Here is a 27,883-nt window from a genome sequence, read left to right as displayed (position 1 = left end):
TTGTGTCAGTGTTATTATTCTGTGTCATTTGAATTTAAAATTCTTGTTTTGTATTCAAAAAGAAATCCTTAATGGTAAAACAATTCAAATCAGTGACAATGGTGTTTCTTTCGGTACTATACTTGAAATGTTTACTCACTTCTTTAAGTGGTAAATGGATTTCATTTATATAACGCTTTTCAACTGCTTGAGCAGTCCCAAAGTACTTTACATTGTTAGTCTAAAGGCCCTGCTTAATGAGCATAAGAGATCTTCAGGTCTGGGCAGGAGCTGAGGAGTGTCCTAAAGAGTAAAACAAGGAGAGGCAAAGACTGTTACAAGAGGGGGTTGGAACAGCGCCTGCAGCAGAACAATGTGAAGGACGTTTGGAAGGGTCTGAACACCATCACTGAGAAAATAAACCCTGTACAATATACTTTTACATAAAGTTATTTCTAATTGCTATTTTACAACTGTGCAACCCGCCCCGCGCGAAGCAGTCACATCACAAACGACCAGTTAAAATCTCACAGTGTGGGGAAGCCTTTCGACGTTGCACCCCAAGGGCATGTGGCCTTGACCGCTCACCTCTCAGCTGTGATTTTTTGTAATGAAATTACAAAATGCTCCAGACTATTCGGTATTTGTGCTCCTGGTGTGAGAGCAGCGTCCGAATACTCGGAATTAAGACAGACTTGTTCAGGGTGGCGCTGGACTTTGCCAGGGTTGCGCCTTGTCACCCCCGTCCGTGATTTTCATGGACACAGTGTCGTAGTGCAGCCGGGGTCAGGAGGGCATCATGAAGGCATCATGTGGAGGTGGCGGGTGGGTAATTTCTCTGCTCTTTGCAGATGATGTTGTCCTTCTAGCGGCCTCCAGCATTCACTGGAACGGTTCCCTGGCATGCCCTCTCCAGGTAGGGGGGTGGACCTTCCCCAGGTGGGGGAATTCAAGTATCTCGGGGTCTTATTCGTGAGTGATGGGAGGAGGGATTGTGAAATGAACCACAGATATCTTCCTTTGTTCCAGTTTTCCTTTCAACAGAAAACAAAAACAAATTTTGTTTGTTGTGTCTCTAAACATCAAAACGTGTCTGTTAATGAAAAGAAAAGCACATTCACAGTCTGGTGATGTATGAAAGTCAGTTGTGATTTGTAATGAGAATACATTTGAAGAAATGTTTTGTATTAACATGATTATTTTGAATAGTTTGTTTTTGTTTTTGTTTCGTTTAAAAAAATATTGATGACAAAACAGTTTTACTATGTGGCATATTAGAAACAAAGTTGTACTTGAACAAGAATTTAAAGTTATTTATGCTGCTAGATTAATCATGTCAGTGACATTGCCTTTTCTTTCTGTACTATCCATGAATATGAAATGTTGACTCAATCTTTATTTTAATCTTTTGGGCTGGTTGATCTATTTTCAATATTCATCTATACGGTTAAAAAACACCCTTAACTTGAACAGTGTGTAGTGTTTGCTCAAGGAAATGTTGAATCATATGTTTTGTATTCGGTCATGTTGTGGCACCCTGGACTGTTCCACAGTTAATATAATGTAAAATGCCTTGTGTTACTTCTACAAATGAGGAAAACTCACCAGGTATTTCTAGAGCGATATTCATTCTCGCCACTAGGAGTCAGTACTCAGTTTGATTACTGTAAGAAACTGGTTGTTCTCCTGACAAATGAGGAAGTAATTCAAGTCATAAACAGGCGTGGCAACAGACAGGTGAGTCAATGCCGATCATAATCTGTGTTTCTTCTGTATTTGCAGGTGCATAACATGCACACGTTCCACATATATTACTGTTGTTACACTTATCTTATATTTTTGGTGGCATGTTTCATGTTTACAATATGTCAAACATAAGAAAATAAGGAATGCTAAGATGCTAATAGAGGCCTGTCAGCCAATTGTAAAAGTGTCCTTGTCTAATTGGTTTCATGCATATTCAATGAGTTAAGTAGTTAGAAAGATAGAAGGGTATATTTAAGCCACTATTACAGTAATAGTTGTGTTGATTATTTTGTGTTTAGTAATGTATAATATGGAGTAATGTGTAGGCGGCACATTTTGTGTTTTGTTATTAGGGTGTGTGGTTCTACATCAGTAACTATTGTATGGAAAACAAGGAAGTAAACCCAGTCATAGACAGGAAGGAGTAAGTGAAATACGTGCCTTTTAAAAACCAGCACTCATTGACTAGCTATGTTCACTTATTTCCACTAATCTCTAACCTGATAAGAGACATTAAATTTTGGCTTGCACAACAATTCTGCTGAGTTTGCTGAACTCCCTGCTGCTACCAAGAGAATGATTTATGTCTGCTGCATAACTTTTGTTCAAAGGGATGAAGACAGGAGAGCAGAGTTACCTCTCTGACACTATGCAGGACTATGAAGACGCCACAGCGTTCCTGGGTCATTGGGGACGCTTCCAGCAAGAGGTTTTCTTCCTGACTTGTGTCAGCATCTTGACCAATGGACTGGGAGGTTTTTTCGTCGTCTTTGTGGCAGACACTCCGGCTCATCGCTGCCTGATTCCTGATGTAAACTTGACCGTTGATTGGGACAGAGCCGTCATCCCAATTGAGGTTTGTGATTCAATTGTATTTAAATTTTACTTAAAGTCATCAGACAATTCTTTTACTGGTGTCCTTGCTGTGCATTCATGTTATTTATTCATTGATTTTGTCATTAATTCATTTGTTGTGTTTTCCTTGTAATGGCCAATTGCCCCCTTGATAAATGCTTTATTTAAAGGCTTGATTTAGAAAAATATACTAAAAATGATGCTTTCCACTTTCCTAGTGCAGGTACTGTATGGAGGCTTTTCTCTACATTTCAAGCCTCAAAGCTTTATTAACCTATTCACCATGACTTCAATAATAGTCACATCACCTACCTGAATACATTTAAAACCTTGATCTTAGTTTTGGTGACACAAGCATACCTCCATAAACTAGTAGTTTAGTGTTAGAATTGTTAATGGTGGAGGAATTACTTCAGATAAAACCTATGATTGAATGATGCCGAAATCCAAATGATCATGTTACAAAACTCCACCTTCAAACAAAGATCAATCTGCTACATACAGTGATGAGTATATATTTGTGAAGATACATGTCATGTAAGGACACAGTTAATGTTTTACTCTCGGAAGCTCACCACAGGATCAAAGGTTTTTCCTTATATACGTACAAGAATCAGTTCTGTAATAGAAAAACTGCGATAAAAGACACTGAAGTTTGTGTTGTTGTGATTATGAGGTGGTGGACGGGAAACAGGAGAGCAGCAGATGCAGCAGATACAGGCTGGATGTGGTCAGAAATCTCTCTGCTCAGGGTTTCCTTCCTGGCAGGGATGTCAACATCACTGATCTGGAGCAGGAGAGCTGTGTGGATGGCTTCAGCTACAGCAAGGACATCTACCAGTCCACCCTGGTCTCTGAGGTCTGTGTCTTTGTTCTTCTGGACCTGGATGGTTTTTTCATTTTGCTGGTTTTGTAGCTCAAGATTACCAAATGACACAGACATTGACTCCCTGTGGTTCATTTATTTTCGTGTTTAATTGATCATGTGTGGATGTTTCAGTTTGACTTGGTTTGCAGTGAGCAGTGGAAAAAGCCTTTCACCTCCACTGTTTTATTCTTGGGTGTTTTAACTGGAAGCCTCATTTCAGGACCCATTTCAGACAGGTGAAGTTAAAGGAACTTGTTTGTTTTTATTGCTATCTATGTGTGTACATAGGAGGTTTATCATTATCATTCAACTTCTTGTCCTAGATTTGGAAGAAAACCTGTCCTCTTCATAACCGTGGGAGTTCAAGCCATTTTCACTTTGGTCGCAATGTTTTCGCCTACCTGGGTCGTCTTCATCATCCTCTTTTTCCTCAGTTCTTTAGGACAAGTCTCCAATTATGTATCTGCTTTTGTGTTAGGTAAATGTGCAGATTTTGCATTTCACATTCTGCAATTAAGATTTTCTAAACTGCTATTGAGGTAATGTTTTTCTTTCTTTGTGCAGGCAGTGAGATCCTCACCGGAAAGGTGCGGGTCCTCTTTTCCTTGGGTGTAACTCTGAGCTTTGCTGTTGGCTACATGTTATTGCCTCTTTTAGCTTACTTCTTAAGGGACTGGACATCTCTCACGTTGGTTTTGTCATTGCCTGGCTTTCTGTACCTGCCCTTGTGGTGGTAAGTGTTTTCAATGATGACAACTTAAGCGGAACATAAAAACATGTAGAAAACTATCAACTAATTCATATTTTAATGAAGTACATTTTTTGAACGTGAAGAATTAAAAAAAGCTTTACTAAAGCAGGTAGTACAATTGATAGCATTATATTTCAAAGGGGAAGGCTCCTTATGATGACACCTTACCAGATGTCTTGCTTTTGAATAGATTTCAAAATGTTAACAACACTGTCGTTTCATTTGAAATTTAATTAAATACTGTGAGAAAAGGTATACCTGGATCCTCCATAAGGCCAACAATCCCCATGCTCAGTAAATGCCAGTAAATTACCTGATTATATATTGGGCCATATGTAAATGTTAACATATATAATCATTAGGAGCATGCTGCGTTTAGGTATTATATAGAAACGTAACTTGGCTATGATAGGTGTAACAGATGGACAGTGTATTAACATTCAGCCTGCCAGTCTAGCAATAACTTAAAAGCTTCAATATTCCCATCACCACCCCTGACTTGACTCATGTTTTCACTTTGACTTGTCAGAAACACCAGCCACAATTATGGAACCTATGTTCACCTTTTTGGGTTTGAATGACTGTTTGTACCCTTGGCTCTTTTCGGGGCAGGTTCGTCCCAGAGTCTCCTCGCTGGCTGCTCTCTCAGGGTAGGGCAGATGAGGCAGAGGCCATATTGAGAAAGGCTGCCAAGAAGAACAAAGTCGTAGCGCCACAACCTATCTTTGCTGGTGTACATGTAAGTTGCCTTCAACTGAAATTATGCAGATCCTGAGTAAAAGTGTCAAACATGAACATCAGCCTCAGATCACACAGAGCAGACAACATTAAAAATAAGTCATTTTTTTGGTGAAATTACTGCTCAAGAACAATGTCATGGTTTAGGGCCCCTGCACACTCCCATAAGAACCCATAAGAACAAGAAGAAAAGCTGTGACGTCAGCCAGCTGCCGAAAAGGAGAGTTCATCCTCCGTGAAGAAGCTGCTGAACTCATAGGCCACGCCCCCTCACGGCAGGCACACATCTGTGAAGCAGCGTTTTAACTTTTCAATTGCACAGCTTATTTCACAATTCCAATGGTTTCAGAAATACATTTCGCTGAACTGTTTCAGTAATAAAAGAGAAGGCTGATAGGTGATCCCACGAGCATTTGTCTCTTAATTCTCCAACACTACTGTTGAAAAACTGATCCACGAGGCAAAAATCAGATGAGAAGCTGGACTTGGATGCAAATGAGTTTTATTCCCATAAACAGTCAAAGACTAGTTTGTACAGCGTTTGATTCCTCCTTTTATTCCCTACTCTGGTCTTGCTTTTATTTTTTGAAACATCCATCATACACTTGGATCTAATCGTGTCCTCAAAAGTCCTCCATGGAAAGCCCCTCCCTTGAGTTATTACCTTGTTTGTGAGTTTTAATGGTTTTTTAGTTTTACTATCTGCCCATTGGTCATCTCATCTTTATGGCCTTGCTTATGACACGATTTGAACCATTGATAGAGCGTTCTATTTTTTTAGAAATACAGTTATGGATGTATAACAAAAAACACTTATGCCAATAAAACATAACATGACTGCAGCACATCATGAAGCTGCATCCTCTCACTAACACAAGTATTTAGCAGATCTGCTTAGACACTATGACACAGGCTGGTATGTCTTTAGACACCTTCTACATGAGCTGGTATAATTTTCTCCTCGACACCATCTGACCCACTCTGCCATTGGTGATGTCATACTTCCTCCTAAAGTACTGGTGGGTGTACTTCGGGGATTCGGCCGATCAAGTCTTCAGGACAGGTCCAGGCCTATTCACAGACTCAACTGGCACGTCAAGGAGAAGCACACAGAAGCACACAGAAACACACTCACAAGAACGACCCACTCGTAACAACAATCCATACATAAGCATGCTGTCATGAGCGGCCTAAAGTCAAGGAATCACCAAAAAGCTTCGACTCTCTGCACAAATCCTTCATGCTTTATTAGACAAGTGACCATATTTGGTAACTTCTGCGTTTCTTCCAGTTGCTTTTAGAATAATAATTACATATTTATGGCAGTCTCAGAATACATGAGCAAATTGTCATTCTAAAACATTCAGGTAGCAGCTGCTGATGATATTTGGTTGTTTTCCCTCCATCCCTTTACCTGATTGATGCATCCATCCATTCATCCATCCATTTTCTCCCGATTATCCGTTTCTGGGTCGCGGGGGTGGCAGTCTGAGCACTGTCACCCAGATCACATTGCACCGATTAAGAACCTTTCCCGCGGGTGGTGAACCCACGGGAAGGTGGGGCCCAGCGTGGGACATGAACCCACTACCTTGAGTTTCATGCTCTACCAACTGAGCTAACCAGGGACTCCGATTGATGCATTTAACCTAAAATAATCATCAATGTACTAAGAAATTTTCCTTTCAGGAAATCATTCTTTGAATGAAACTCTTTTGAGAAATAAACTGAGAATTGTATCCAATTTAAAGAATTTTAAAGAAAGTTATGATTATCATAACGATGTTCGCAGGTGGAAATCGCACATCAGGATGTTTATTTACAATAGCTTGAAAGTGCTGAAAAAATACATCAAGGAATTTTGTAATAATAGTGATACTTCAATGGATGTGTAATGAATATTGCAATTGCATCTGCTGTTAGTATCTAAATTTTACTCCAGTAAAAGTTCTGTTGTTTAAAACGGTTCGATTGCACAGTCAAACATTTGATTGAATGTCTGATTGTGACAATATCCCTGCAGGTTTTCATATAAAACAACATTGGATGTGTAGTCCGTTAACTCCCCCTGTGCTTAGATGTCTGGAGCAGTAGGATGGCATTTTCAGATAAAATCCGTACGTATCTCACTTCAGGCATTGTTCTTTGTATGAGGGGTCTGTATCCTGGTGTGAGAGACAGGGACAGATGATCTGATTGTCCGAGGTGGGGGAGGGGGGAGACGTTATATGCGTCCTTGATGTTGGTGTAAGAATTATCCAGTATGTTATGACTTCTCGTTGCACATGTGACATGCTGGAAAAACTTCTGAGTTACTATCAATGTGAGTGTTAGATGACGTCCATATCTGCCTAACCATAATTCAAGATCTATCATTTGTGTATCAGCCGGCTAATGTTGCTTTCCTCAGATCTGCACAGCATTGCTGAAACAGAGGCAACTTCTAACATTGAGGCAATATCGTTTCAGGATGATAAGGCACCATCTAGAGAACATTACAACGTCTTCACCCTTGTGAGGAATGCAGGCATCCGAAACACAACTCTGATCCTCTGCCTGTTGTGGTGAGTATCCATTCAGACCAGCTGACACAAAGGTATAATAAGCTGTAATTGCAGTGGGATGCAAATGAAGGACTAATTACTGCACTCAGAGTAAAACCAGACCTGGTTACCATACCTCTTGATATATTTCCAGGTTCACTCTGAGTACCGGCTACGCTGGACTGTCCCTCAACACATCTCAACTTCATACTGACCCGTACTTCAGCTGCTTCATCTCAGCGGCTGTAGAGGTTCCAGCTTCTGTTACCAGCTGGTTGGCTCTGCAATACCTTCCTCGCCGATTGGCCATAATGTGTATATTGTTGCTTGGAGGAACGTCTCTTTATGGCATTCAACTGGTTCCTGAAGGTAAACTATAAACACTGAGAAAACAATCATCTGCAATTTCTCAATACCTACCGTGGTTTCTTCAATACTTTATCTGACTTAAGGGAGTTAGAGCTGACGATATGGTCTGAGCAGAATATACCTTGGTCCATCACAAGACAGTCAAACACATATTCATGTATTGCCAATTTTAGAGTCACTAATTAAACCTAAACAAATGTTTTTAAAATGTGGCGAGACAGACCCACACCTTTAGTTTTTAGTCCCACGGTGCAGGACAAAGCATTATAAAAGCAGCGTTGTTCCTCCTGCTGTCACTGAGCTTAATAAGAACAATGACAATGAACGTAATCTTATTCATTAAATTTATATCTTAGTAATATTTATTGTCATGACTTTTTTATTGTATGTTCTTATTCTGGATGTTATGTCAGAGACTGCTTTCATCTCCCCAAGTTTTCTATTATCTACATTATATGGGTGGATTTGTCAAGCAGTAACCTAGAGAGGGTATGAACATTTTAACCTAACTTCTTACTGTGTCAGAGTGACAAATATAGACTGTTCTCTTTTATAAGATGTCTCTACAACGACAGGTTTCTATGGTTTGGAGGAGCTCATATGCTAATGCGGGTATTTAATATACTCAAAGAACAATGTTGTGACAATATTTTAATGAATACCCTGAAGTAAAACTTACAGGTACTCTTGCACTCTGAGAATATTAAAACACTGCACCATTGACTGCAGACTTGTTTTGTTGTTTGCCCTTACATAACAACATGCTTCAAATGCACTCGACCACAACGGATTTTATGACCAGCAGGTCCATGTGGTGGAGTACAGTAAATAAACAAGACAAGCATTAAACATCTTGTTCCCGTGTCCTGTCTGTCTTCTGTCACTTTAGATTTGTCAGGTCTGTCTATTACTCTGGAAATGGTTGGAAAATTTGGTTTCACGGCTGGCTTGTCCCTGATGTATGTGTACACCGCTGAGCTTTACCCAACAGCACTCAGGAACACGGCAACGGGGACGTGTTCAGCCGTGTCTCGAGTTGGAAGCTGTTTCTCACCATTCATACTAGAGCTGAGTGAGTACACTGAACTGAACTGAACTGAAGTATCAAGCAAGATGTTTATCCACGTCATGATTTTTTTTAACCTAATGCAATGATCCAGGCCTTTCTGTCATTCTATTATTCTCCACTGGCTTGTGCAGGCGTATACTCTAAGTATCTGCCTCAGATGACACTGGGCACGCTTGGCTTCCTGGCTGTCTTTGCCTCTATATTCCTACCGGAGAGTTTTGGCCAGCCTCTTCCACAGACTATTCAGCAGATGCGGAAAAGAGAAAGGTGAGAAGTTCAAAGCAGCTTTTTGATGTGTTATTTGTATGTAACATTCATGTAACTATGTGATTTGGATTTTAGGATTCTTCTGATGTAAGAATCACAGTAAAAACAATTCCCATTATAATGAAGGGGCTTTGATATCAGTGATCATCATAATGATTACAATATCTGTGTATTGAAATATTTCATCTTCCATTGTCACAGTTTCCTTTTGCAGAACACCAAACCAAATAACATCTTGTTTGTTGTGTCTCTCAACAGGATAAAGTGTCCGTGCATGAAGAAAAAAGCAAACTCAAAGTCTGTGGTGATGATTGAAAGTCAGTTGTGATAGTTTGTAATGAGAATAAATATGAAGAAATGTTTTGTATCAATGTTATTATTTTGTGTCATTTCAATTTAAAATTCTTGTTTTGTATTCAAAAAGAAATCCTTAATGGTAAAACAATTCAAATCAGTGACAATGGTGTTTCTTTCGGTACTATACTTGAAATGTTTACTCACTTTAAGTGGTAAATGGATTTCATTTATATAACGCTTTTCAACTGCTTGAGCAGTCCCAAAGTACTTTTCATTGTTAGTCTAAAGGCCCTGCTTAATGAGCAGAAGAGATCTTCAGGTCTGGGCAGGAGCTGAGGAGTGTCCTAAAGAGTAAAACAAGGAGAGGCAAAGACTGTTACAAGAGGGGTTTGGAACAGTGCCTGCAGTAGAACAATGTGAAGGACGTTTGGAAGGGTCTGAACACCATCACTGGCCGGCTCAAGACCAATGGAGGGGATCGGAGACCCACGGACCAGCGACTGTAGGACAACTTGTCCATGGATGCGATTTCAGATTTTTTTTTGAGAAAATACACCCTGTGCAATATACTTTACATATTCATCCATCCATCCATTTTCTTCCGCTTATCCGGGGCCGGGTCGCGGGGGCAGCAGTCTACGCAAGGAAGCCCAGACTTCCCTTGCCCCAGACACTTCCTCCAGCTCTTCCGGTGGGACCCCAAGGCGGTCCCAGGTCAGCCGAAAGACATAGTCCGGGTGGCATCCGAAACAGATGCCCGAGCCACCTCAGCTGGCTCCTCTCGATGCAGAGGAGCAGCGGCTCTACTCCGAGCTCCTCCCTGGTGACTGAGCTCCTCACCCTATCTCTGAGGGTGCGCCCAGCCACTCTACGGAGGAAACTCATTTCAGCCGCTTGTATCCGGGATCTCGTGCTTTCGGTCATGACCCAAAGCTCATGACCATAGGTGAGGGTAGGAACGAAGATCGACTGGTAAATCGAGAGCCTCGCCTTTTGGCTTAGCTCCTTCTTCACTACGATGGACCGATACAGCGACCGCATAACTGCAGACGCTGCACCGATCCGCCAGTCGATCTCACGCTCCATCTTCCCCCCACTCGTGAACAAGACCCTGAGATACTTGAACTCCTCCACTTGGGACAAGGGCTCTCCACCGACCTGAAGGGGGCAAGCCACCTTTTTCCGGTCGAGAACCATGGCCTCGGATTTAGAGGTGCTGATCCTCATCCCAGTTGCGTCACACTCGGCTGCAAACCGCGCCAGTTCACGCTGAAGGTCCAGGTTTGATGAAGCCACCAGGACCACATCGTCTGCAAAAAGCAGAGATGAGATCCTGTGGTCCCCAAACCGGACCCCCTCCGGTCCCTGGCTGTGCCTAGAAATTCTGTCCATAAAAGTTATGAACAGAACCGGTGACAAAGGACAGCCCTGCCAGAGGCCAACGTGCACTGGGAACAGGTCCGACTTACTGCCGGCAATGTGAACCAAACTCCTGCTCCGGGCGTACAGGGACCGGACAGCCCTTAGCAAAGGGTCCTGGACTCCATACTCCCGGAGCACCCCCCACAGGACATCCCAAGGGACACGGTCGAACGCCTTCTCCAGGTCCACAAAACACATGTGGACTGATTGGGCGAACTCCCATGAACCCTCGAGTACCCGGTGGAGGGTATAAAGCTGGTCCAGTATTCCTCTTATATATATAAGAGGAATATATAAAATATATAAATATATATATATCCTCTTGGATCCGAGGTTCGACTAACGGCCGGATCCTCCTCTCCAGTACCCTGGAATAACCTTTCCCAGGGAGGCTGAGAAGTGTGATCCCCCTGTAGTTGGAAAACACCCTCCGATCCCCCTTCTTAAAAAGAGGGACCACCACCCCGGTCTGCCACTCCAGAGGCACTGTCCCCGACCCCGACCTATGCTGCAGAGTCCCTGCACATCCAGAGACTTAAGGAACTCAGGGCGAATCTCATCCACTCCCGGTGCCTTGCCACCGAGGAGCTTAGCAACTACCTTGGTGACTTCAGCCTCGGTAATGGACGAGTCTACCTCTGAGAACCCAGCCTCTGCTTCCTCAGCGGAAGACGTAATGGTGGGATTGAGGAGGTCCTCGAAGTATTCCTTCCACCGCCCGAGGACATCTCCAGTTGAGACGTTGGGACGTTTTGCTTTGGTAGAAGTTGATGAGACCATTTCAAATTGTGAGCAGTTATGCAAGAAACCACATGTAATGTGCAATCGTGGAGCTGATCGCCGCAATGCATTATGGGAATTGGGTTGGTGGTGAATTAATTGTGTTTCTTGAGGGTTATATTAGGCTTGTAGTGTTGGTAATGATTGTGTTTTTGTTGTTTAGTTTGTGTAGTTAGTTAGTTAGTTGATCTAGTTTAGTTTAGTTTAATAGTTGTAAGTTAGCAACGAGGAGTGACGAGGGTTTTGTGTGTCATGTCGTCCTGCCATGGTGTTCCTGTGCATCAAAATAAAAAGCCTCTGTAGCTTGGAGCCGGCATTAAAGGAAATGATTGGTTTCCTGTGTGATTTTTCTGCATCACTCGTCACTCTATAATGTCTAGACTTATTAGTTCCTATGGTCAGCTTGGTCTCCCATTGTTAAATATCTGATTGATATAATGTAAAATGCCTTGTGTTACTTCTACAAATGGGAAAAACTCACCAGGTATTTCTAGAGAGATATTCATTCTCGCCATAAGGAGTCAGTAATGGGTTTTATTTATATAAGAAACTGGTTGTTCTCCTGGCAAATGAGGAAATAATTCCAGTCATAGACAGACGGGATAACAGACAAGTGAGTCAATGCTGATCATAATCTGTGTTTCTTCTGTATTTGCAGGTGCATAACATGCACACGTCCCATATATATTACTGTTGTTACACTTATCTTATATTTTTGGTGGCATGTTTCATGTTTACAATATGTCAAACATAAGAAAATAAGGAATGCTAAGATGCTAATAGAGGCCTGTCAGCCAGTTGTAAAAGTGTCCTTGTCTAATTGGTTTCATGCATATTCAATGAGTTAAGTAGTTAGAAAGATAGAAGGGTACATTTAAGCCACTATTACAGTAATAGTTGTGTTGATTATTTTGTGTTTAGTAATGTGTAGGCTGCACATTTTGTGTTTTGTTATTAGGGTGTGTGGTTCTACATCAGTAACTATCGTATGGAAAACAAGGAAGTAAACCCAGTCATAGACAGGAAGGAGTATGTGAAATACTTGTGTCAGGTCCAACCTCTGAACATTTATTAATTCTGCAAGGAAGAACACACACCAAGTTAAGAATGGTTTTTCTCGCGAGGAGAACGGACAGAGAGTGTTTCAGTTACAATCTCCAACCCGCTCTGAAAAACCTCTGCCGCCTCCTCTCCTTTTATTAGGGTTCCTCTTATCTGATTTCAAGGCACTTCCCATCTGCAGACCACATTCCTCCTTACCATGAAAGATCACAGTGGAGAAATACAAGTCATATTAGATGAGAAAGAATGTTGGTACAATGAATGTGATAACCTTTCGTAAGATTATTCCAACAACTTGCCTTTTAAAAACCATCTGATTTGTTTTCATAATGTAACTTCAGCACATTTAACACTCATTGACTAGCTATGTTCACTTATTTCCACTAATCTCTAACCTGATAAGAGACATTAAACTTTGGTTTGCGCAACAATTCTGCTGAGTTTGCTGAACTCCCTGCTGCTACCAAGAGAATGACTTATGTCTGCTGCATAACTTTTGTTCAAAGGGATGAAGACAGGAGAGCAGAGTTACCTCTCTGACACTATGCAGGACTATGAAGACGCCACAGCATTCCTGGGTCATTGGGGACGCTTCCAGCAAGAGGTTTTCTTCCTGACTTGTGTCAGCATCTTGACCAATGGACTGGGAGGTTTTTTCGTCGTCTTTGTGGCAGACACTCCGGCTCATCACTGCCTGATTCCTGATGTAAACTTGACCGTTGATTGGGACAGAGCCGTCATCCCAATTGAGGTTTGTGATTCAATTGTATTTAAATTTTACTTAATTTCATCAGACAATTCTTTTACTGGTGTCCTTGCTGTGCATTCATGTTATTTATTCATTGATTTTGTCATTAATTCATTTGTTGTGTTTTCCTTGTAATGGCCAATTGCCCCCTTGATAAATGCTTTATTTAAAGGCTTGATTTAGAAAAATATACTAAAAATGATGCTTTCCACTTTCCTAGTGCAGGTACTGTATGGAGGCTTTTCTCTACATTTCAAGCCTCAAAGCTTTATTAACCTATTCACCATGACTTCAATAATAGTCACATCACCTACCTGAATACATTTAAAACCTTGATCTTAGTTTTGGTGACACAAGCATACCTCCATAAACTAGTAGTTTAGTGTTAGAATTGTTAATGGTGGAGGAATTACTTCAGATAAAACCTATGATTGAATGATGCCGAAATCCAAATGATCATGTTACAAAACTCCACCTTCAAACAAAGATCAATCTGCTACATACAGTGATGAGTATATATTTGTGAAGATACATGTCATGTAAGGACACAGTTGCTAATGTTTTACTCTCGGAAGCTCACCACAGGATCAAAGGTTTTTCCTTATTGTGCCGGAGCACTCGTGAACGCACCGTCATGCCCGGAGCGGTGCGCCTTTCCTCTCTCTGCTGGCCGGAGAGTGCCGGCGCTGGGGGCACGCGCACACGGCGCTGTCAATCTTATGGTGGAGAGCAACTCCAGAAACTGTTTTCACGGGTCCATGGACATTTTTCCCTGCTGTAGGCAGACGAGGGTGCACACTCGCTGCCTACACGGCACTCCTACATTCACACACACACCTTCACTCACCTTCCAGAGTAGTGGAGGGCAGCCGGCAGTGACGCGCCGGCAGGGTGACTGACGAACCCGGGCCATACCACCAGTCGGGTTAAATGGTTTGGGCCCGGAAGGTTTCAGTCACGTGAACAACATTATTATTTATTTTCTTTAAAACTTATTGCCGGGTGTACTGAGGGGTTATTGTGGGAGGGCATAATCCTGTCAGTAAGTGATAATATGTATTTAATTATGGAAAAACTATTTATTTATGCATTAGGATTTGGGGTTCAGAATAAAATAATGATCTTTGCTAGCGAAAGGTTACGCCCAGTGGGAGGGGCTAAGTGGATAAAACGGGCTGCGCTGGGCCTGATGAGGGAGAGTTGGACTCTGGTTAGAGGTGGTAACCAGTACTGATCTGTGGAGTGTCATTGTGGAATCCTGAGGTTGAGGAAGAGCTCAGATGTAAATAGCCTGTACAAATTTCTATATAGTTTTCTTTGCTTTGTTTATTTTCACATTTGGGTATTTTTCGGGTTTTGCACTTTGTAAATATTATGATTCACTGTTTTGGAGAGGCCTGAAAAATAAATCGAAAAACAACAAACACAGCTGAAGACTACGCCATCGTTTTTCCCAGTTTGGGAAGGTTGTTGAGAGGACCCCGCGACACTTATATACGTACAAGAATCAGTTCTGTAATAGAAAAACTGCGATAAAAGACACTGACGTTTGTGTTGTTGTGATTATGAGGTGGTGGACGGGAAACAGGAGAGCAGCAGATGCAGCAGATACAGGCTGGATGTGGTCAGAAATCTCTCTGCTCAGGGTTTCCTTCCTGGCAGGGATGTCAACCTCACTGATCTGGAGCAGGAGAGCTGTGTGGATGGCTTCAGCTACAGCAAGGACATCTACCAGTCCACCCTGGTCTCTGAGGTCTGTGTCTTTGTTCTTCTGGACCTGGATGGTTTTTTCATTTTGCTGGTTTTGTAGCTCAAGATTACCAAATGACACAGACATTGAATCCCTGTGGTTCATTTATTTTCGTGTTTAATTGATCATGTGTGGATGTTTCAGTTTGACTTGGTTTGCAGTGAGCAGTGGAAAAAGCCTTTCACCTCCACTGTTTTATTCTTGGGTGTTTTAACTGGAAGCCTCATTTCAGGACCCATTTCAGACAGGTGAAGTTAAAGGAACTTGTTTGTTTGTATTGCTTTCTATGTGTGAACATAGGAGGTTTATCATTATCATTCAACTTCTTGTCCTAGATTTGGAAGAAAACCTGTCCTCTTCATAACCGTGGGAGTTCAAGCCATTTTCACTTTGGTTGCAATGTTTTCACCTACCTGGGTCGTCTTCATCATCCTCTTTTTCCTCAGTTCTTTAGGACAAGTCTCCAATTATGTATCTGCTTTTGTGTTAGGTAAATGTGCAGATTTTGCATTTCACATTCTGCAATTAAGATTTTCTAAACTGTGATTGAGGTAATGTTTTTCTTTCTTTGTGCAGGCAGTGAGATCCTCACCGGAAAGGTGCGGGTCCTCTTTTCCTTGGGTGTAACTCTGAGCTTTGCTGTTGGCTACATGTTATTGCCTCTTTTAGCTTACTTCTTAAGGGACTGGACAACTCTCATGTTGGTTTTGTCATTGCCTGGCTTTCTGTACCTGCCCTTGTGGTGGTAAGTGTATTCAATGATGACAACTTAAGCAGAACATAAAAACATGTAAAAAACTGTCAACTAATTCATATTTTAATGAAGCACATTTTTTGAACTTGAAGAATTAAAAAAGCTTTACTAAAGCAGGTAGTACAATTGATAGCATTATATTTCAAAGGGGAAGGCTCCTTATGATGACACCTTACTAGATGTCTTGCTTTTGAATAGATTTCAAAATGTTAACAACACTGTCTTTTCATTTGAAATTTAATTAAATACTGTGAGAAAAGGTATACCTGGATCCTCCATAAGGCCAACAATCCCCATGCTCAGTAAATGCCAGTAAATAACCTGATTATATACTGGTCCATATGTAAATGTTAACATATACAGTATAATCATTGGGAGCATGCTGTGTTTAGGTATTATATAGAAACGTAACTTGGCTATGATAGGTGTAACAGATGGACAGTGTATTAACATTCAGCCTGCCAGTCTAGCAATAACTTAAAAGCTTCAATATTCCCATCACCACCCCTGACTTGACTCATGTTTTCACTTTGACTTGTCAGAAACACCAGCCACAATTATGGAACCTATGTTCACCTTTTTGGGTTTGAATGACTGTTTGTACCCTCGGCTCTGTTCGGGGCAGGTTCGTCCCAGAGTCTCCTCGCTGGCTGCTCTCTCAGGGGAGGGCAGATGAGGCAGAGGCCATATTGAGAAAGGCTGCCAAGAAGAACAAAGTCAAAGCTCCACAACCTATCTTTGCCGGTGTGCATGTAAGTTGCCTTCGACTGAAATTATGCAGATCCTGAGTAAAAGTGTCAAACATGAACATCAGCCTCAGATCACACAGAGCAGACAACATTAAAAATAAGTCATTTTTTTGGTGAAATTACTGCTCAAGAACAATGTCATGGTTTAGGGCCCCTGCACACTCCCATAAGAACCCATAAGAACAAGAAGAAAAGCTGTGACGTCAGCCAGCTGCCGAAAAGGAGAGTTCATCCTCCGTGAAGAAGCTGCTGAACTCATAGGCCACGCCCCCTCACGGCAGGCACACATCTGTGAAGCAGTGTTTTAACTTTTCAATTGCACAGCTTATTTCACAATTCCAATGGTTTCAGAAATACATTTCACTGAACTGTTTCAGTAATAAAAGAGAAAGCTGATAGGTGATCCCACGAGCATTTGTCTCTTAATTCCCCAACACTACTGTTGAAAAACTGATCCACGAGGCAAAAATCAGATGAGAAGCTGGACTTGGATGCAAATGAGTTTTATTCCCATAAACAGTCAAAGACTAGTTTGTACAGCGTTTGATTCCTCCTTTTATTCCCTACTCTGGTCTTGCTTTTATTTTTTGAAACATCCATCATACACTTGGATCTAATCGTGTCCTCAAAAGTCCTCCATGGAAAGCCCCTCCCTTGAGTTATTACCTTGTTTGTGAGTTTTAATGGTTTTTTAGTTTTACTATCTGCCCATTGGTCATCTCATCTTTATGGCCTTGCTTATGACACGATTTGAACCATTGATAGAGCGTTCTATTTTTTTAGAAATACAGTTATGGATGTATAACAAAAAACACTTATGCCAATAAAACATAACATGACTGCAGCACATCATGAAGCTGCATCCTCTCTCTGACACAAGTATTTAGCAGATCTGCTTAGACACTATGACACAGGCTGGTATGTCTTTAGACACCTTCTACATGAGCTGGTATAATTTTCTCCTCGACACCATCTGACCCACTCTGCCATTGGTGATGTCATACTTCCTCCTAAAGTACTGGTGGGTGTACTTCGGGGATTCGGCCGATCAAGTCTTCAGGACAGGTCCAGGCCTATTCACAGACTCAACTGGCACGTCAAGGAGAAGCACACAGAAGCACACAGAAACACACTCACAAGAACGACCCACTCGTAACAACAATCCATACATAAGCATGCTGTCATGAGCGGCCTAAAGTCAAGGAATCACCAAAAAGCTTCGACTCTTGCACAAATCCTTCATGCTTTATTAGACAAGTGACCATATTTGGTAACTTCTGCGTTTCTTCCAGTTGCTTTTAGAATAATAATTACATATTTATGGCAGTCTCAGAATACATGAGCAAATTGTCATTCTAAAACATTCAGGTAGCAGCTGCTGATGATATTTGGTTGTTTTCCCTCCATCCCTTTACCTGATTGATGCATCCATCCATTCATCCATCCATTTTCTCCCGATTATCCGTTTCTGGGTCGCGGGGGTGGCAGTCTGAGCACTGTCACCCAGATCACATTGCACCGATTAAGAACCTTAATTAAGGTGGGGCCCAGCGTGGGACATGAACCCACTACCTTGAGTTTCATGCTCTACCAACTGAGCTAACCAGGGACTCCGATTGATGCATTTAACCTAAAATAATCATCAATATACTAAGAAATTTTCCTTTCAGGAAATCATTCTTTGAATGAAACTCTTTTGAGAAATAAACTGAGAATTGTATCCAATTTAAAGAATTTTAAAGAAAGTTATGATTATCATAACAATGTTCGCAGGTGGAAATCGCACATCAGGATGTTTATTTACAATAGCTTGAAAGTGCTGAAAAAATACATCAAGGAATTTTGTCATAATAGTGATACTTCAATGGATGTGTAATGAATATTGCAATTGCATCTGCTGTTAGTATCTAAATTTTACTCCAGTAAATTGAATGTCTGATTGTGACAATATCCCTGCAGGTTTTCATATAAAACAACATTGGATGTGTAGTCCGTTAACTCCCACTGTGCTTAGACGTCTGGAGCAGTAGGATGGCATTTTCAGATAAAATCCGTACGTATCTCACTTCAGGCATTGTTCTTTGTATGAGGGGTCTGTATCCTGGTGTGAGAGACAGGGACAGATGATCTGATTGTCCGAGGTGGGGGAGGGGGGAGAGACGTTATATGCGTCCTTGATGTTGGTGTAAGAATTATCCAGTATGTTATGACTTCTCGTTGCACATGTGACATGCTGGAAAAACTTCTGAGTTACTATCAATGTGAGTGTTAGATGACGTCCATATCTGCCTAACCATAATTCAAGATCTATCATTTGTGTATCAGCCGGCTAATGTTGCTTTCCTCAGATCTGCACAGCATTGCTGAAACAGAGGCAACTTCTAACATTGAGGCAATATAGTTTCAGGATGATAAGGCACCATCTAGAGAACATTACAACGTCTTCACCCTTGTGAGGAATGCAGGCATCCGAAAGACAACTCTGATCCTCTGCCTGTTGTGGTGAGTATCCATTCAGACCAGCTGACACAAAGGTATAATAAGCTGTAATTGCAGTGGGATGCAAATGAAGGACTAATGACTGCACTCAGAGTAAAACCAGACCTGGTTACCATACCTCTTGATATTTTTCCAGGTTCACTATGAGTACCGGCTATGCTGGACTGTCCCTCAACACATCTCAACTTCATACTGATCCGTACATCAGCTGCTTCATCTCAGCGGCTGTAGAGGTTCCAGCTTATGTTACCAGCTGGTTGGCTCTGCAATACCTTCCTCGCCGATTGGCCATAATGTGTATATTGTTGCTTGGAGGAACGTCTCTTTATGGCATTCAACTGGTTCCTGAAGGTAAACTATAAACACTGAGAAAACAATCGTCTGCAATTCCTCAATTCCTACCGTGGTTTCTTCAATACTTTATCTGACTTAAGGGAGTTAGAGCTGACGATATGGTCTGAGCAGAATATACCTTGGTCCATCACAAGACAGTCAAACACATATTCATGTATTGCCAATTTTAGAGTCACTAATTAAACCTAAACAAATGTTTTTAAAATGTGGCGAGACAGACCCACACCTTTAGTTTTTAGTCCCACGGTGCAGGACAAAGCATTATAAAAGCAGTGTTGTTCCTCCTGCTGTCACTGAGCTTAATAAGAACAATGACAATGAACTTAATCTTATTCATTAAATTTATATCTTAGTAATATTTATTACCTTGACTTTTTTATTGTATGTTCTTATTCTGGATGTTATGTCAGAGACTGCTTTCATCTCCCTAAGTTTTCTATTATCTACATTATATGGGTGGATTTGTCAAGCAGTAACTTAGAGAGGGTATGAACATTTTAACCTAACTTCTTACTGTGTCAGAGTGACAAATATAGACTGTTCTCTTTTATAAGATGTCTCTACAGCGACAGGTTTCTATGGTTTGGAGGAGCCCATATGCTAATGCGGGTATTTAATATACTCAAAGAACAATGTGGGACAATATTTTAATGAATACCCTGAAGTAAAACTTACAGGTACTCTTGCACTCTGAGAATATTAAAACACTGCACCATTGACTGCAGACTTGTTTTGTTGTTTGCCCTTACATAACAACATGCTTCAAATGCACTCGACCACAACGAATTTTATGACCAGCAGGTCCATGTGGTGGAGTACAGTAAATAAACAAGACAAGCATTAAACATCTTGTTCCCGTGTCCTGTCTGTCTTCTGTCACTTTAGATTTGTCAGGTCTGTCTATTACTCTGGAAATGGTTGGAAAATTTGGTTTCACGGCTGGCTTGTCCCTGATGTATATGTACACCGCTGAGCTTTACCCAACAGCACTCAGGAACACGGCAACGGGGACGTGTTCAGCCGTGTCTCGAGTTGGAAGCTGTTTCGCACCATTCATACTAGAGCTGAGTGAGTACACTGAACTGAAGTATCAAGCAAGATGTTTATCCACGTCATGATTTTTTTTAACCTAATGCAATGATCCAGGCCTTTCTGTCATTCTATTATTCTCCACTGGCTTGTGCAGGCGTATACTCTAAGTATCTGCCTCAGATGACACTGGGCACGCTTGGCTTCCTGGCTGTCTTTGTCTCTATATTCCTACCGGAGAGTTTTGGCCAGCCTCTTCCACAGACTATTCAGCAGATGCAGAAAAGAGAAAGGTGAGATGTTCAAAGCAGCTTTTTGATGCGTTATTTGCATGTAACAGTCATGTAACTATGTGATTTGGATTTTAGGATTCTTCTGATGTAAGAATCACAATAAAAACAATTCCCATTATAATGAAGGGGCTTTGATATCAGTGATCATCATAATGATTACAATATCTGTGTATTGAAATATTTCATCTTCCATTGTCACAGTTTCCTTTTGTAGAACACCAAACCAAATAACATCTTGTTTGTTGTGTCTCTCAACAGGATAAAGTGCCCGTGCATGAAGAAAAAAGCAAACTCAAAGTCTGTGGTGATTATCGAAAGTCAGTTGTGATAGTTTGTAATGAGAATAAATATGAAGAAATGTTTTGTATCAATGTTATTATTTTGTGTCATTTCAATTTAAAATTCTTGTTTTGTATTCAAAAAGAAATCCTTAATGGTAAAACAATTCAAATCAGTGACAATGGTGTTTCTTTCGGTACTATACTTGAAATGTTTACTCACTTCTTTAAGTGGTAAATGGATTTCATTTATATAACGCTTTTCAACTTCTTGAGCAGTCCCAAAGTACTTTACATTGTTAGTCTAAAGGCCCTGCTTAGTGTGCAGAAGAGATCTTCAGGTCTGGGCAGGAGCTGAGGAGTGTCCTAAAGAGTAAAACAAGGAGAGGCAAAGACTGTTACAAGAGGGGTTTGGAACAGTGCCTGCAGTAGAACAATGTGAAGGACGTTTGGAAGGGTCTGAACACCATCACTGGCCGGATCAAGACCAATGGAGGGGATCAGAGACCCACGGACCAGCGACTGTAGGACAACTGGTCCACAAAACTGTAACCCTGCACAACTCGTCCAAGGACAGCACCCTGTACAATATACTTTTACATATCCATCCATCCATCCATTTTCTTCCGCTTATCCGGGGCCGGGTCGCGGGGGCAGCAGTCTAAGCAAGGAAGCCCAGACTTCCCTTGCCCCAGACACTTCCTCCAGCTCTTCCGGTGGGACCCCAAGGCGGTCCCAGGCCAGCCGAAAGACATAGTCTCTCCAGCGTGTCCTAGGTCTGCCCCGAGGCCTCCTACCGGAGGGACATGCCCGGAACACCTCCCGAGGGAGGCGTCCGGGGGGCATCCGAAACAGATGCCCGAGCCACCTCAGCTGGCTCCTCTCGATGCAGAGGAGCAGCGGATCTACTCCGAGCTCCTCCCTGGTGACTGAGCTCCTCACTCTATCTCTGAGGGTGCGCCCAGCCACTCTACGGAGGAAACTCATTTCAGCCGCTTGTATCCGGGATCTCGTTCTTTCAGTCATGACCCAAAGCTCATGACCATAGGTGAGGGTAGGAACGAAGATCGACTGGTAAATCGAGAGCCTCGCCTTTTGGCTTAGCTCCTTCTTCACCACAACGGACCGATACAGCGACCGCATAACTGCAGACGCTGCACCGATCCGCCTGTCGATCTCACGCTCCATCTTCCCCCCACTCGTGAACAAGACCCCGAGATACTTGAACTCCTCCACTTGGGACAAGGGCTCTCCACCGACCTGAAGGGGGCAAGCCACCTTTTTCCGGTCGAGAACCATGGCCTCGGATATAGAGGTGCTTATCCTCATCCCAGTTGCGTCCCACTCGGCTGCGAACCCCGCCAGTGCACGCTGAAGGTTCAGGTTTGATGAAGCCACCAGGACCACATCGTCTGCAAAAAGCAAAGATGAGATCCTGTAGTCCCCAAACCGGACCCCCTCCGGTCCCTGGCTGTGCCTAGAAATTCTGTCCATAAAAGTTATGAACAGAACCGGTGACAAAGGACAGCCCTGCCAGAGGCCAACGTGCACTGGGAACAGGTCCGACTTACTGCCGGCAATGCGAACCAAACTCCTGCTCCGGGCGTACAGGGACCGGACAGCCCTTAGCAAAGGGTCCTGGACTCCATACTCCCGGAGCACCCCCCACAGGATGTCCCGAGGGACACGGTCAAACGCCTTCTCTAGGTCCACAAAACACATGTGGACTGATTGGGCGAACTCCCATGAACCCTCGAGTACCCGGTGGAGGCTATAGAGCTGGTCCAGTATTCCGCGACCTGGACGAAAACCGCATTGTTCCTCTTGGATCCGAGGTTCGACTACTGGCCGGATCCTCCTCTCCAGTACCCTGGAATAACCTTTCCCAGGGAGGCTGAGAAGTGTGATCCCCCTGTAGTTGGAACACACCCTCCGATCCCCCTTCTTAAAAAGAGAGACCACCACCCCGGTCTGCCACTCCAGAGGCACTGTTCCCGACCGCCACGCAATGTTGCAGAGTCCCTGCACATCCAGAGACTTAAGGAACTCAGGGCGAATCTCATCCACTCCCGGTGCCTTGCCACCGAGGAGCTTAGCAACTACCTTGGTGACTTCAGCTTGGGTAATGGACGAGTCTACCTCTGAGAACCCAGCCTCTGCTTCCTCAGCGAAAGACGTGATGGTGGGATTGAGGAGGTCCTCGAAGTATTCCTTCCACCGCCCGAGGACATCTCCAGTTGAGGTCAACAGCTCCCCACCTCCACTGTAAACGGTGTTGGTGGAAAACTGCTTCCCCCTCCTGAGGTGCCGAACGGTTTGCCAGAATTTCCTCGGGGCCAACCGATAGTCTTCCTCCATGGCCTCCCCGAACTCCTCCCAGGCCCGAGTTTTTGCCTCCACCACGGCTCGGGCTGCGGCCCGCCTGGCCTGGCTGTACCCGTCAGCTGCCTCAGGAGTCCTATGAGCTAACAGCGCCCGATAGGACTCCTTCTTCAGCTTGACGGCATCCCTTACTTCCGGTGTCCACCACCGGGTTCGGGGGTTGCCGCCACGACAGGCACCAGAGACCCTGCGACCACAGCTCCGAGTAGCAGCTTCAACAATGGAGGTGGAGACCATAGTCCACTCGGACTCAATGTCTCCAACCTCACCCGGAATCCGTGAGAAGCTCTCCCGGAGGCGGGAGTTGAAGACTGCACCGACAGAGGGCTCGGCCAAGCGTTCCCAACAGACCCTCGTGACACGTTTGGGTCTGCCGAGTCTGTCTGGCTTTCTCCCCGTCCAGCGCATCCAATTCACCACCAGGTGGTGATCAGTTGATAGCTCTGCCCCTCTCTTCACCCGAGTGTCCAAGACACGTGACCGGAGATCAGATGACACGACCACAAAGTCTATCATCGACCTCCAGCCTAGGGTGTCCTGGTGCCAAGTGCACTTATGGACACCCCTGTGCTCGAACATGGTGTTCGTTATGGCCAAACTGTGACTAGCACAGAAGTCCAATAACAGAACACCGCTCGGGTTCAGATGAGGGAGACCGTTCCTCCCAATCACCCCTTTCCAAGTCTCACTGTTGTTGCCCACGTGGGCATTGAAGTCCCCCAATAGAACAACAGAGTCCCCAGTTGGAGCACTATCCAGCACCCCTCCCAGGGACTCCAAGAAGGTCGGGTACTCTGTCCTGCTGTTCGGTCCGTATTCCGAGACAACAGTCAGAGACCTGTCCCTACCCGAAGGCGTAGGGACGCGACCCTCTTGTTCACCGGAGTGAACTCCAACACATGGCGGCTGAGCTGTGGGGCAATAAGCAAGCCCATGCCAGCCCGCCGCCTCTCACCGCGGGCAACTCCAGAGAAGTGGAGTGTCCAGCCCCTGTCAAGGAGCTGGGTTCCAGAGTCCAAGCTGTGGGTGGAGGTGAGCCCGACTATATCTAGACGATATCTCTCTACCTCCCGCACAAGCTCAGGCTCCTTCCCCCCGAGCGAGGTTACGTTCCATGTCCCAAAAGCCAGGTTCCGTGTCCGGGGATCAGGTCCTCGAGGCCCCTGCCGTCGACTGCCACCCAATCCACATTGCACCCAACCCCTACAGTTGCCTCTGTGGGTGGTGGGCTCACAAGATGAAGAGGAGGGACCCGCGTCATCCCTTCGGGCTGGGCCCGGCCGGGCCCCGCGGGCAAAGGCGCGGCCACCAGGCGCTCGCATGCGAGCCCCAACCCCAGGCCTGGCTTCAGGGTGAGGCCCTGGCTGCGCCTCGCCATCACTTTCCTCTTTTGTAGTGTTTTCGTAGGGGGCTTGTTGAACTGCTTTTGGTCTGACTCGTCACCTAGGACCAGTTTGCCTTGGGAGACCCTACTGGGGGGAAAGCCCCCTGACAACGTAGCCCCTAGGATCATTCGGGTGCTCAAACTCCCCCACCACGATAAGGTAGCAGTTCAAGGGGGAGCTTACATATCGTTATTTCTAATTGCTATTTTATATAATTTTCATCCATCCATCATCTTTCCCGCCTATCCAATTCAGGGTCGGGGGGTGCTAGAACTGATTCCAGCGTACTGTTGGCCAAGGCAGGGTACACCCTGGACAGATCGCCAGTCTGTCACAGTGCAAACACGTATAGACAAACAACCACACACACTCACATTCACACCTAGAGGCAATTTAGCGTCACCAATTGACCTCATGTGTATGTTTTCAGACCGTGGTGAGGACAAGAGATCACCTGAAGGAAACTCCCCACAAACACAGGGAGAACATACAAACCCCACAAAGAAAGGCCCAGGGTCATACTTGAACCCACGACCTTCTCGCTGTGAGGTGCTAACACGCCAACCACTGCGTCACCTTGCGGCCAAGCGTTCATGGCAACGTCGCTTTTTTATCCTTCGATGTCGGCTCTTCCTATCATTGTGAAGCAGAATTACCCAAGCGTTGGATTGTTCACCCACTAATAGGGAATGTAGGTTGGGATTAGACCGTCGTGAGACTGGTTAGTGTTACCCTAAATGAGGTGTTGTTGCAATAGTACATGGCATATTTTTCATCCAGTATATGTCCATATATATTTAGTATAGTAGCACATGGCTTTGTTTCTCTTGAGAATTGCTCAAATTTAGCTTATCACACCACCCTCACACCTACACTCGCCTGGTCACACCTCAGATCTAACCCTAACCCTAAACACTGCTTCATAATGAAATATCTATCTTATGTTTTTGTGTCAGAATGAATTAATTAAAAATTTGTCATGGACGAGATGTCCGGAACCAAATGGACGAGTTGTCCAGGGTAGTAGTTTTGTGCACGAGTTGTGTATGGATGAGTTGTCCGTGCACCAGGACGAGCAATGAATTCAATCAGTTTTAGTTTATTTTTTAAAGATTTCACTCTTCTCCCACTCCCTCCCCCTCACGCCAGTACCCAGACCATACAGCAGCACAACCGCACCTTCCACAGCCCTTGCCACCTCCATCTCAGAGAACATAACGGCACCTCCTCACACCTCTTAACACTCTACTCCGCACACCAGCCAGGGGTCCATCATCTCCCTCCACTGTCCTCATGATGTTGTCCTTCTCGCGGCCTCCAGCATTCACTGGAACGGTTCCCTGTCAAGTGTGAAGCAGTTGGGATGCAGATCAGCACCTCCAAATCTAAGTCCATGTCTTCTCACAAAAAAGGATGGCATGCCCTCTCCAGGTAAGGGGGTGGACCTTCCCCAGGTGGGGGAATTCAAGTATCTCGGGGTCTTATTCGTGAGTGATGGGAGGAGGGATTGTGAAATGAGCCACAGATATCTTCATTTGTTCTAGTTTTCCTTTAAAAAAAAAAAACAAATTTTGTTTGTTGTGTCTCTAAGCTTCAAAACGTGTCTGTGAATGAAAAGAAAAGCACATTCACAGTCTGGTGATGTATGAAAGTCAGTTGTGATTTGTAATGAGAATACACTTGAAGAAATGTTTTGTATTAACATGATTATTTTGAATAGTTTGTATTTGTTTTTGTTTTGTTTAAAAAAAATATGAATGACAAAACAGTTATGAAAATATAATGTAAAATGCCTTGTGTTACTTCTACAAATGAGGAAAACTCACCAGGTATTTCTCGAGCGATATTCATTCTCGCCACTAGGAGTCAGTACTCAGTTTGATTACTGTAAGAAACTGGTTGTTCTCCTGACAAATGAGGAAGTAATTCAAGTCATAAACAGGCGTGATAACAGACAGGTGAGTCAATGCTGATCATAATCTGTGTTTCTTCTGTATTTGCAGGTGCATAACATGCACACGTCCCATATATATTACTGTTATTACACTTATCTTATATTTTTGGTGGCATGTTTCATGTTTACAATATGTCAAACATAAGAAAATAAGGAATGCTAAGATGCTAATAGAGGCCTGTCAGCCAGTTGTAAAAGTGTCCTTGTCTAATTGGTTTCATGCATATTCATTGAGTTAAGTCGTTAGAAAGATAGAAGGGTACATTGAAGCCACTATTACAGTAATAGTTGTGTTGATTATTTTGTGTTTAGTAATGTGTAGGCTGCACATTTTGTGTTTTGTTATTAGGGTGTGTAGTTCTACATCAGTAACTATTGTATGGAAAACAAGGAAGTAAACCCAGTCATAGACAGGAAGGAGTGTTGGGGCCAAGATTCAGTGAACTGTTTCTCCAGGTTTCTCCCCCGAAAGGAAAACACCAGCCACAATGGATAGGCCATAAAACAGCAGGGGAGCGAGCCAGACCCCGGAAGTGGCCAATGAGGATGCTTGAATCACCATAGGGGTCCAAAACTGAAGTTGGTGAGACTCACTTTCTCCCAACACTCTCGGCTGTTCAATCCGACCATGGAGGGAGAAACATCTTTCCCTCATCAGGATGGTATTAGAGAGCACCAAGCAGAAACAAAGAGACAGAACCAACACCAGCCCGCTGGACGAGCAGGACCTAGTTTGGACTACATCTTCTGTTTTCCGCTCTTTTTCCTGTTTTTGGGAGATTCTCGGGAGGAGACCACCCTCTCAGTTGCACTCCTGCAGCTGGAGCCAGGCCTCTGAATTCAGGACGCTGAAATCAGACCCGGTAACAACCAGTTACCACAGCCTCCCAGAACCAACAGCACCACGGACGGTGCTGTCCAGAACCAAGAACTATAAGGGTGAGAGCTTTTGTCTGGGCAGA

The 27,883-nt window shown here is 43.6% G+C and overlaps 2 protein-coding genes across 3 annotated transcripts; both read left to right on the top strand.

Annotated features, from left to right (window-relative positions):
• The first annotated feature begins 1,667 nt into the window (after positions 1-1,667).
• LOC308122333 (organic cation/carnitine transporter 2-like) lies at positions 1,668-9,560 on the top strand. 2 transcript variants are annotated; one of them, XM_080484096.1, is made up of 12 exons: positions 1,668-1,716; positions 2,337-2,581; positions 3,257-3,439; positions 3,581-3,684; positions 3,772-3,926; positions 4,013-4,181; positions 4,812-4,938; positions 7,407-7,501; positions 7,635-7,849; positions 8,739-8,921; positions 9,050-9,185; positions 9,444-9,560. In XM_080484096.1, the coding sequence occupies exons 2-12, from the start codon at positions 2,339-2,341 to the stop codon at positions 9,511-9,513; spliced, it is 1,680 nt and encodes a 559-aa protein (XP_080340222.1). In that variant the 5' UTR covers positions 1,668-1,716; positions 2,337-2,338; the 3' UTR covers positions 9,514-9,560. The 2 variants fall into 2 exon arrangements, with proteins under 2 accessions (XP_080340222.1, XP_080340223.1); XM_080484097.1 differs by lacking the exon at positions 4,812-4,938 and having other exon boundaries at positions 1,681-1,716; positions 4,013-4,035; positions 9,444-9,550.
• A 3,730-nt stretch (positions 9,561-13,290) lies between these two features.
• On the top strand, positions 13,291-26,264 carry LOC308121872 (organic cation/carnitine transporter 2-like; the record flags this gene model as incomplete). The annotated part of the gene is made up of 11 exons (XM_080483398.1): positions 13,291-13,497; positions 15,065-15,247; positions 15,389-15,492; positions 15,580-15,734; positions 15,821-15,989; positions 16,624-16,750; positions 19,155-19,249; positions 19,383-19,597; positions 20,486-20,668; positions 20,787-20,922; positions 26,117-26,264. 11 exons carry the CDS (start codon positions 13,291-13,293, stop codon positions 26,262-26,264), a joined length of 1,722 nt encoding a protein of 573 aa, XP_080339524.1.
• Positions 26,265-27,883: the final 1,619 nt, after the last annotated feature.

This window comes from Lipophrys pholis (genome assembly GCF_963383615.2).
Source record: "Lipophrys pholis genome assembly, chromosome: 16".
In the NCBI taxonomy this organism is placed as follows: Eukaryota; Metazoa; Chordata; class Actinopteri; order Blenniiformes; family Blenniidae; genus Lipophrys; species Lipophrys pholis.
The sequence above is the reverse complement of the archived record's forward strand: the minus strand, read 5'-3'. Positions and strand labels throughout refer to the sequence as shown.